Here is a 12103-nt window from a genome sequence, read left to right as displayed (position 1 = left end):
CAAGTTTAACTCACCGTAACAAAATTAACACTTTTTATGATGTGTCACAGACCAAATAAAAACAGAACAATGATTTCCAAATCGTCCAAAGTCATTCATATGTTAGCGGAACGTTAATTATGCCCCGTCTAGCCTTGTTTCGCCGGTGCAAATTTGTATCATCCAAATAGTTCTGTTAGCATACTGAAAGCTCGAATCAAAAATAGAAGAAAAAAAAACAGAGCCATCAGCAACGAGTCAAACAAACAAACAAAAATCCTAATCACATCTATATTCACCTTTACAGTGGAGAATCACGTCCCTAGCGAAATGGCTCATACTTTTCATCGTTCTTCCCTGCTGCTTGGATGCATAAATTTCAAAATTACATATTACTGACGGTTTTTTTTTTCTTTTTTGTTAACATTACCTCCCCAAAAGCCAACAGCACACCTTACACAGCACCCTTGGTGGAGAAATTTTCTTTTGGGGTTTGTACGGCAAGGCACATACAATTCATGCGCCTTATTACATCCTGCCAAATTGTATTCCCAAGCACGTGCCATAAAAATGTGCCGGGCAAAGTTACGCCAAAGGACACACACACACACAAAAGCGGCACACAAACGACGGGGCCAAAAGCCTGCCAGAGCTTTTCTCCTCCTCCTCCGGAGCAAAGCAAACGGAAACGGGGCACGCTACGACAAAACGTTGCAGTCGTCGTAAAACTGAAGCAACTTAAACCGGACCAGAAAAGTTTGATGCTGCCTGGTGTGTCTGCCGCCCCTACACACGACGGTAGTTGGAGGGAATTTTCACACAGGGACGATCAAAGAGAGAGAGAAAGAATAAGAAGGCGAGAGGCGGGGAAAAAAAACAATGATGTAAAAAAAAGCACCGACGCTGCAACTACTTACTTAGCTCCATTTCGTGCTCCTGTATCAGGTCGTCTTCCTGCTCCAGGTCACCGTCCGACTCGGTGCCCGAGTCGTGACCGTCAATCTGTTGGGGGAGAGAGAGTAAAAAAAAGAAAAAAAGAAGAACGTGTTAGTTATTGTCCTGAACGCGGGCGGGCTTTTAAGCAGACAGCGGCAGCAGCATCAGCAGCAGTAATGCTGCCAGCACCTGGGGTACGTGAGCATGGAAGTAAATGCCAAACGAGGAAGCGCATTACTTTAACTGAAGCATAGTGGGGTGGTAATCGCTCCATTCTTGGCTCGTGCATCGCTGCCGCCAGCTGGAGCACTGCCAGGGACAATTGTAATCATGAGGCGGTGTAATATTTCGCCTTTACAGCATTAGCCGTCGAGTGATGCAACACAACCGGCGCGCGAGGGGACGACTTTGTCCTTCGGTTTTTGTGTTTCTCTTGTTTCTCCTTCACACCACACCTCCGAAGATCCGTTCCGACAAAAGTTACGTAAAGTTTCGTCTCATTGGGTAAGCTTAATCTCCAAGCACCTTGGATTCAGTGGCGGATTTAGGGTGTTGGAGGCCCTAAGCGTTAAAAGGAGTGGAGGCCCCCGGTTGGTGTCGAGCGGGGGGGGGGGTGCATATAGTTGCATTAGGTTTTAATCAAACACAATTTCATGGTTTGCTGGGGGGGGGGGTGCTCAGAATCCCTGTTCTGGGCCCCTATAGTTTATGAGCCCCTTCATCCATGGGGCCCCTATCTAGCTCTTGCTGAGACTACTGTACACACTGTTCTATATGCTGGAATTACCATACACGGGGCCCCTACATTGACGGGGCCCCCCGCGGCCGCTCAGTCCGCGTACCGTTAAATCCGCCACTGCTTGGATTACACACACACACACACACACATCCACTCCCCGGGAGTCTGCTTGCTAGATAAGAACTGTATGCAAAAGAACACCTTCTCGTTTGCGGGAATAATTCCTCCAGTTTTCGCAAAGATCGATCGGGTAGAGGGTCGGATGACTAGAATCCTGCGAATTCCAAAGGGTCCCAGGGAACTCCAAACTTTAAAACCGCAAACACCGTCATCATCTCTAGTGCAGGGCATGCGGCTAAGGAACGACAAGCCATAGCTATTTGAGCATTGCCGGACAGGCACACTTGGACCTGGAGCCTCCTCACTTCCAAGATACTCAAAATGTTCAACACGATGCTCTTCTCCACCACGAGACACGGAACACGGGGCGGGAAGATGGTGGCCGATTACACATTCCCGGTGCTCAAGTGTTTGACTATCATTCCCGATGCAGTAACGGAATACATTATATTGCCCCGTATTTATATTTCATTTTGAGTCGTCACGGTTTATTTACTTACGGTGTTGGACCCAACACCGCTGTACAGACACATACACACACACACACACAGACAAAACGCCAAAGCCGGTTGTCGCTCTCAACAGTCTTTACAACACTCCAAGAACAGCAAAAACCTACGGTTCGGCACGATCAACCTTTCCCTTTGCCGGGGAATACGCCAATAAGGGTGAAGAGAGAGAGCGATATAGAGAGAGAGAGAAAGAGATATAGAATGGCATGAACGGAAAGTAAAAAAAACTGAATCGCAAGGTTGACTCGTGAATTTTATTTTTTTTTGGGCAAAGAACCAGTTCGAGGCGTTCGCGGTTTTGCTCTCGCCGGTTCGCGTCATTACGACTTACGCGCTGCAACAAACGACGGGGAAAGCAGCCCCCCACCTCAGCACCACCTGCACGGCACAGCAGTTCTTATGGGCTTTTGTTTCCTTGCTATCCACTTTTCACCTAATGCTCTCCTTCAGTCCACCAGCCTCTGCTGCTGCTGCTGCTCACTCGAGTGACTTCTATTTCACCTTTTCCATTTCGCGGAGCGAGCGGAACGGCTCGCGTTCCTCCAGAACGGAACAGAACCGCTTTCGAGTGTGCTACTCGCCGAGGAATTGTGCTCCGAAACCCACGTACTACTCTCGCTTTGGTTGTACTTTGGTCGGCTTGTTTTTACTACGACCCCCGACCACTAGTTACTACAGCAATGGAATGTAAGTTGGCTGGCCTTACAAACCGAACACTGCGCCGAGTTCGCTGTGAAACTTTTTGCCGGAGACGAAGACAGTAACAAAAACACACACACACACAGAACTGATCAGACTGGTAAGATATAGGAAAGACTGCCGTACCAAGAAAAAACTCTCGCAAGCACAATCATCTGTTCGTCCGTTTAGCGCACACTCGTACTCACGACGCTGCAGTGTACCGGCGCAGCATCCGCGCGGTAGGTTCTCGACGTGAGGCCTTACGTTTGCTAGTGGGAGGCAGTAGTGTCGCCGTTCGAGAAGTCAACCGCACCAAAACCCCACAACTCCCCCCTTTCAAAAGCGTCGAATGACGTCCATTGGAAAAGGAGAAGAACGACGGCGCAATGGACGAAACGATAGACAGTGGAAGCAGCCGTTCCAAGTGCACCAACCTCAGCTCGGTGAGCATTCAAGTAAGGCCGGTTGCTTCTGCAAGACGAAGATGAATGTACGCTGTCTGTCGGTTGTTACGGTTTGCATGGGCTGTGAACCAGGGGGGGGGGGGGACTGGTCTCCTACCGCTATTTGGGGTTGATATTTTAACAATGTCAAACAGTAAATTACTGTTTTCGCTTGGCGCAAGGTGCTACCAGAAGGTGCCTACTGTGACTGCTTGAGCTGTTGCCATAAGAGGTAACAGTATTATTTAGTATTATTATTTAGTATTATTTCCTTTTTTTTTTTGAAAAATAACAACACATAGTATCCCGAGTGGACTGGGATTTTTTTTTTCTATGAGATCTTGAGGGTTTAGATAAGTATTAATATTTAAATAACTTTTTTTTGCGAATATTAGTCACTTTAACTTGCATCAATTCCCCACCATTCAAAGCGATATTCTGTTCTATTAAACTAGCTTCTTACCATCCGTATATTACTTATCCTTCATTTTGGTTACTTCTATTCTTTGTTGATTTTTAGCTTAACTTATTGTTTATTTCGTTTACTTTCACGTTTTTAAACTTCTTTTAGCACTTCAACGTTTTTTAATCTTTTTATAATTATCTTATTTATGCAAAGGTTTTTAATGTATGAAGTTAAATTGAATCTTTTTTATGTTCTTTTGTACTAGTATTAAATTCAGTTTTTTTTTTCTTATGATTGGGATATATTATCACATATTTTCCTTTCAAATTCCATCTTTACCTTTACTTTACTCTTTACTCCCTTTCGTTGCATATCTTATCGTTTTTTGTTGATTGTTTCAAGAGTGTTCATAATTTTGCACTGTGAAAGCTCCAGTTTTGCTACGAAAAAGTCCAATTGCTCGCTTACATTAACTGTTACATCGCTGTACCACTCCCAGCCAAGACCAATTAACTTCCTTCCCAAGGACAGTTCGGTGCACAGCATCATTTAAATGGTACACCACCAAAAACTCGCACAAAAGCATAGCTCCATTTTCATTCCTTAACAAGTAATGCAACGCGTGCACCCTTTCACAAACCGACCGCGTTCATGTATAAAGCGACAAACTACATGCATCCCGTGCAGTCCAGCACTGCACAGGGGTCAAGGTTAATGCGCGTTTTGGCACGGCTGACCCTTTTTTCTTGCTTGTTTGTTTGTTCGCTTCGCTGTGAGACGGTGTGTGCATGTTCCATGTTGCTCCGCAGTAACTCTCGGCTGCATGCTGAGCACACAAGCACAGCAATACGTAATGGAGCTTCGCTCTTGCCTGCTTACGGGAAATGCGGGTCATTTTTCTCGTCCAGCACAGCGTGACCGGGCTGAAGTCACGAGCAGACAAACAAAAAAAGGGGTAGAAGAGCGGTCATACACCAGCAGGAGGAGTATGTAGATTGGCAACTTTTACCACAACTCGTGTCAGTGCACCACACCCGGTCCCAGTGTGGTGGGCAGCAGCATCGATGTAAAATGTACAACAATAGATCGCTCCCTCTCGCCACCCTGCTCAACCATTTTTGCATGGGAGTGGCCACCCCCGTTGGATGCGATTGTACACGATGGTTCGACAGTTCTTAACTGGCTGTGTGCGGATGAGACCAGCCACACACACACGCTTCACCGTGTACCGGTGTATAACTCAATGGCTGGCGGGCTGGTACGTACGCAATTTTATTTACGTGCCGGCATGTCGGTCCACTTTATCGACCGATATGATGATCATCTGTACACGATCGTGCAAAAAGAAAAACCCCCCGACGAGGCTCTGTGTATCATTATGCAGCAGCGGCGAGACGACGACGAAACCATCGGAGCCTCCTCCGTCTCATCCACCACGGAGATTCGTGTATTATAGTCATTTGATCGGAATGCTGCTACGGAATTCTACTTTGCCGCGGAGGTTTTCTGCTTCTTTGCCACCATTTACTACGACTGCTGATACTACTACTATACCACGCTATGATGCTGCTGCTGCTGCTGCTGCTGCTTCGTTTGGCACGTATCCATTCGGCCGCGTTCCGAAAACGATCATCGCTCACGCAACCGGCGTTCACGCAAAAAAAAAAAAAAATCGTGCGCACTCGCTTCTTCGCCTACATCCGGGGCGTAGAGATTGAGCGAAAGCGCGAGAAAAGCTGGTGGGGCCGAACATGGGGGAACAGAAAATAGCCGGCAACTGACAGGTAATTATGTTACATGACGATACACGGTCGGGGTGGAAACACAGCTGTACGTACGGTTCGTTTGGCTTGATTGAAGAGCTCATAGCCAAAGCGATGTGTTTCCGGGGGGGAGGGCGCGATTGTGTTAAGTAGGAGTAATGTTGTGTGTGATATGATAACAATTATTCGTATTCATGAAAAGATGAAAAACGTTTGCACTAAAATAATAAACAACAACTGTCGTTTTTTTATGGGTTTATCTTCACCCGTACCATCAAAACGTTAATTGCACTTTTAATAATGAAGCAAGTGAAGCAATCTTCGTTTAGCACAGCGTGCGCTAGCAAAGAAAGGCACCACGCCATCAGAAGAAAGCCATGTTCTGAATGGCTGACGACCCTGAGCGACCTGAGCTCCCAAGGAAGCTGAAGATCAATGCAACCAGGAGGTCGATGCAACCGGTCAAATAGTGAAAAAATACTTCGTGAAACTTTAACATATCCACTATTAGGCGTCCGCTAATTTCGCAGCGGCAAGCAATGACGACAACATGATGCAAAAGCCTTACTCGAACAATTTTGTCACAAAACCGGAAGCGGAATTGAGAAAAATCGAAGGTGGGCTTTAAAAACATGTCTTCGTCCGCGAAAATTCCGGATAACTGACGGAAGATAGCCCACAGAGACGTGGATTTATTTTGACAAGTAAGCTTAAATAATTGCCTTTCAGAGGATGTTTATGTTCAATTAGGTGAATGATTTTTTTATATTCATACGAAAAAAAAATTGTTTTTCTTCAATGAAAACGTTTTGAAAAAAGAATGAATTCGTAAAACACAAAACAAACACAGTTGTAGCAGGCAAAAGATAAACACCTTTTTTGTTTATTTTGCTATACATTTGCGCATCAGTATTTGTAGGGGAAAGTGGGGCAAAATGGTTAGGTGCATTATTAGCAAAATAACAGGTTTATAATGACTTATAATGATTGAACTATGTGTTTTTGACCATCTCGAAAACAAGATTTCGTAAAAAAGATGCGTATCCAGTCACATGACATTCGTCTATAATTTTCGAGAAAAAAGCAAGTATTTTAATTTAAATTTACAGCTTTTCAAGTTTAAATGTGTACAACAATTCTCTTGGGGCAAAACAGTCGCTCCAGCTTGAGGAAAACTAATTCGTATGTTTTAACAGGGACAAAATGATGAGGCTGAGGTGTAAGCAAAGGTCGCTACAATATATTTATTTTTACATAAGTAAAACTATGCTGTCTGTATACTCTACCGACAAGAAAATATACTGATAACAAGGGCATTACTAAAATATTCCAGCAATTCACTGAATTTTTTTTAACAAAGCACTTTCAAACAAAACATAATTCTCTAATCTTACAATTTCACCTAGCTGCTTAAGGGCTTAAACCAAAGCACAAAGTACAATGTTGTGGTCCATTTTACCCCGTAGCGAGACCATTTTACCCCGCACAATAAATTTTTATGATCTTTAATGATTTTTTTAAATTTCATTTCATACATTTATATTTGTTGTTAATACGATTAATACTGTTTGCCGACAAACTATCAGTGTAAAGTGGTTTACCTAATGAGGTACAGAAAAAAATCCTTAACAGTGCCATTTTGCCCCGCTTTCCCGCTACAACTAACTATGCCTATACCATTCAAAGCAACCTTTCTCTGTCTGCAGGAAACGAACGTACGGTACAGCACTTAACACACGCACGTCGACAATTGAATCGCATTCACAATTGCATTTATTACACAATGCACACACATAAACAACACCCGCCGTCCGATCTGTATCAACACCCCTAACGATGATGCATCACGGCAATCTTTCTCGTTCGCTATTTCTCTCTCTCTCTCTCCTGTCAATACTTTACGTTTGCACAAACATGAAAGGATGCATCAAGAAAGAGCAGCAATCCGCTAATCAATGCACCGACCGACCAACACCACCATCACGAAACGGGGAACGAAACGATCCGCTGGGTGTGATGGATTTACTCTCTAACGATGCATTTTCGTGTCAGAAACGATTCCGAAGCAACAACAAAAAAAACCCCAATTGGGTTGGGTTGGAAGGAGCAATTCGTTCTGTCGCTCTGTTTTGCTTATTTGCCCTTCTTTTGCTGCTGTTGCTCTGACTGCGGTGGTATCTACCAAGAGTCATCGGAGCGTTTGTCACAAACCATTCAACTGTCACACAACATGGTGTTGTACCTTCGAACCATCGAAAGGAAGTACCGGCAAACTTACCGTACGTTCTGCCCTCACGAAGTGCAGACTGTTAATGGGGCATGTGAAGGGGGACGTGCGTGAAGGCACTTTACGTCCACCCAACCCGCTGTGTCTCTTCGGTGCAGTTGGCAAAGAAATAAAGCATACAGAACAACCTCACGCAGCCGTTCGACTTCTCACCCGGTTCGCCTTTGTAACAACTGAGAAGAGGCATGAAAGAAAACTCAGTTTTGCGTCTTCTAAGTGATGATAAGTTTTTATTTATTATTCCACCATTCTCTCCTTGCCATGCCATGCCTACTTTGCTACATGCTTGCCACTCGAACTGTCTTTTACACGATCGTTCCTCAATCCCACATCTCGCCATTCATATGCGGTTAGTTTCGTTTTTTTTTCTTCACAGTGCCACATTCCTTCTCTCAAAAAAAAAACCCCCCTACCAGGTTTTCTTTTCCTCCGCTGTTGTTGATGTTATGCGGTGAAGAGTGCATTGTTACGCGAATGTTACGATTTTTTAAAACGGTAATTAATGCCTCTTTACTTCTCATTCTCATTCTGCCCAACTGAAAGAGCGTTGCTTGTGTTTTATTTGCTCCATCCCATCCAGGTTTGATTCACACACATGATGGATCAGGGCTTGTGTCTCGCCCGGCCCGGCGCGGAACTGGGCCGTTTTGAAGCGATTTGTGGGAACGAGAACGAGACACACGGCGGGGAAAGGAACCTGCCCTTTTCGAGTGTGCGAAGCAAAAATAACACAGTTTCATCCCCCCCTCCCAAGCCCACCATGGCACACCAAATAAGGCAAACAAACCCATGCCTTGGGGTGTACTGCTGCATGGTCGGACTCACCGGAGCAGCTCGGAAAGGGGGTTGTTTGTTTGTTTGTTTGTTGTCTTGTTGCCTTTTGTTTCGGGCGATTATTGTACGATGTGTAAATATGTTTCATCTTGCATCATACATCGCCTCTTTCGTTTGCTTCAATTCATTCAAGCTACTAAAGTGGAGTTTCACACACAGCCACGCACACTTTTGCTTTGCTATCGGCTCTCCAAGTTCCATCAACATATCAATCACGCCCTCTCGGTCATATCGAACCATTTTTGCTGTGTATATGCTTTGATATTGTTGCGATTTTCCTCTCGCTCTCTCTAATTACTTTCCACCCATTCAGCTCCATACTCCCGGGTGGCCCAAACTCGCCCGACCATCCTCCGTCCAGCGGAACCGGCGGAATCAGACGCAAACACATGCGTGAAACACATTTCGAGCACATGTGGTGGTGCTTGTTGTTCTGCCCCGCCGTGGGGTTGCGTCAGCTTTACTGTACTGCGAGACTGCGAGGAGCAAAATCACACACAAGTTCACGTCGAGCTGCCCCAGCGTGTCTCATCGCACGGGATCGCAGCGGAACGATATGGCCGGGCCGTGCGGGTGATCGGCTTTATCGGCGTACCCCGTGCACCCATCATCATCGTGGTGTTGGAATGATGTTTTATGAGCCCCCGAGAGCGGTGTGTGAGCTTATGTTCATTAACGAGCGATAAGTGGGCTGCCGATAAGATATGATTTTTTTTTCCTCTCGATTTTTTCGAACTCTTTCGAGCGATCCAGTGGGGAAGCGGGACGGGGCGGGAGCGATTTAGAAGCGTCTGCTTGGACCGATTAAGACGCTTCCGATTTCCCACGCCGATATGATTTTTGAAAACGGCTCGGGGCACGTGTCAAGGTTGTGAAATAGGAACTGCTAATGTGCTAAAGGGTGCTATCAGAACTGGCGTTGTTGTTGCCAAGCATTGCTTGGTGACAATTCTGTGCCCTTGTGTGATTTTTGACTGCGTTCAATATAGATTTGTTTCATTTTGAATAAGATTTTTAAGCCCTTCTTTAGATTGCTTTTTTGATTCGGGCAAAAATACATGCAATGATTGTTTGCAGTAATCCAATCGATGGAGGAGTTTTTAGACCCCTTTTGCAATGTTGCATTTAACATGTTAAAAACTAACAATTTTCTTGCGACAAAAAAAGAAAATAATTATCAAAAGCATGTTCAGGTGTTATTGGACTGGACATTCTTCATTAAAATGTTGTTTTTTTTATAATATTTGTCATTATGTAGAACTGTGATTGAGCTGTTACGTAATTATTGTGCCAAAAAAAAAATACTGAAAACATTACTTTTGTAATGTTTTGTTGAATTTAAGAAACTATTATTATTTCATTTCTTGAATTTATCCGATTATTGTGGCAAATGTTTAGCCGTTTGTGCAAGCATACTGTGGAAGTTTGCAATGATATAATGCAATGTGTCAAACGAATAGGGGAATTTTGCCAATTGGCTGTGGGGCTTTGCAGTTGACTGTGGTAGACGGTACTAGCAGCCAACACCATTTCAATTAATTTTCAATATCAATAGTAATGTTTTATTGTAGCTTCGCTGCAGGATTTATTTAATTTATCATGTGCACATATGAATGTCACGAGATAACTGCTTAAAATTATGTTTTCTTAGAAAACAGCATCAGTACCACTTTGAAAGTGTTTTCATCGAAATCCCATAGAAGAACTTTAATATCCACTGTATGCTTGTGTGATCCCCCTAAACAATTAAAACACTACTCCAAACGATTGAACTAATCCATCATTTTGTGCTCCATATCATCGTATTATTATCATTATTTTCATATTTACAGCCATTATCGAAGTTATTCAGTTTATTCCAAAAAAATAATATAAAGAGCAGCTAATCTATAATTTTTTAAGGCATACAATTAGGTTGAGTAATTATTTGTATTTTTGAAAATGTATGTAAAGAAACAAAATCATCTCGAATCAATACTGTCAATCGTTTACATGAATTTAACAGCTTATGTAACATGTTTAATAGCCCCACGCAGAAACGTCAGCCATCGGTACCGTAAGAACATTCCAGAAGATTCCACCACCGGTGGTTCGTGTATCGAACAGATCGCGAAACGGAGAAGCGATGGCGAAGCGCGAAACCAGCGAACGATCTCAACACCGGTCACGCGCGTTTGTTAGTTCACCGTCAAAAAGTCTGCATCGATTACGCTCCTCCATCATGCACACACAAACACAGAAGCACGCACTTAACGCATGGTAAAGTTAAGGTCACCTTACCATTTATTCATCGTGATCAAGCACGAGAGAGGCATCACCACCACCACCCGGAGGGGCAGCTAACCTGAGGGTCCTGCCTTGTACGTGACGATCTCAAAACCCTTCACAACTCGGCATGTTCCCCAAATGCATCATTCATTGATCGGACAACTTGCCGAACCCGTACACAAACACACACACACTTCACTATTATTCATCGGTCGACGGTTTGGCGAAAAGAATTTGAAATTCTGAACATTAGCCCGAAAGCCAAACGTGCAATTTACAAGTCGACGTACAAGCGTCTGGGTTTGGGCACTCACACCTGGACTGTGTGCAGGAGGATGGAAATGTGACAGAACGGCCGGTGCCAAAACACGATGGAGAGAGCTAGCGATCCTTGGAAGCTGATCAAGACCAGCGATGATTACATTGCGGTTCGGCTGTAAATAAAACCTTCTTGAATATGGTTAAGAAGCTGAGCAATACAGAAGGTCTTACGACCCCTCCCCTATTCTGACAGCTCTGCTGAGTGATGTTTAAAGATTTTACTACCTCAAAATAGGTCAGAAGTCGGATACGGTTAACAGTAGCGCTATGAGGTCTGTTGCTCTTTCAGTAACCCCACCAGAAGTACCGGTTTTTGCAAATGAAATGAAAACATGCACAACCCCTTGCAGAACCTGATCCGGTGCAGGTTTTGGGTGTCGATTGAAACTACTCCACGTTATCGACGTCCGTCGTGTGCAGGCAAGCTTGTAACCGTGTAACCGTTCAAGCAAAGCAGCACCCGGAACGTGCTCTACACACAGTAGATTGCCTGATCGTTTAATGCTCTGCCAGCCCAACTTGGTAATAGCTCGGGTCTTCAGGATATTCACTGGCACCACCACACCTAATCCACTCCACACAATGCCGAAACCGATCCAGACGCTCCTCTGGCACAGTTATTGCAATCGTCGCAGTCGTACTACCGCGACTTTTCTGGAAGGTACGTCGTGTGTACGCGCGGGATTGCTCTCACGCGAGAAAGCGCGCACACCAGAACATGAAGCGAACAAAAAAACAGGATATTAACGCAAGAACGCATGACTACACGGTCGTACCACGAGGACCCATTGGGCGATGGAGGCAACTGTGGCGA

The 12103-nt window shown here is 44.6% G+C and overlaps 1 protein-coding gene across 11 annotated transcripts in view; it reads right to left on the bottom strand.

Annotated features, from left to right (window-relative positions):
• Positions 1-12103, bottom strand: part of LOC120900002 (AF4/FMR2 family member lilli) — a 66613-nt gene that overhangs the window by 35704 nt on the left and 18806 nt on the right. For all 11 annotated transcript variants that reach the window (XM_040306453.1, XM_040306454.1, XM_040306456.1 and 8 more), the window contains one exon: positions 897-981. In XM_040306453.1, coding sequence (XP_040162387.1) covers positions 897-981 — 85 coding nt within the window. The remainder of the gene's footprint in view (positions 1-896; positions 982-12103) is intronic.

This window comes from Anopheles arabiensis, chromosome 3 (assembly GCF_016920715.1).
Source record: "Anopheles arabiensis isolate DONGOLA chromosome 3, AaraD3, whole genome shotgun sequence".
NCBI classification, from domain to species: domain Eukaryota; kingdom Metazoa; phylum Arthropoda; class Insecta; order Diptera; family Culicidae; genus Anopheles; species Anopheles arabiensis.
This window is presented reverse-complemented; position numbering and strand designations above follow the sequence as displayed.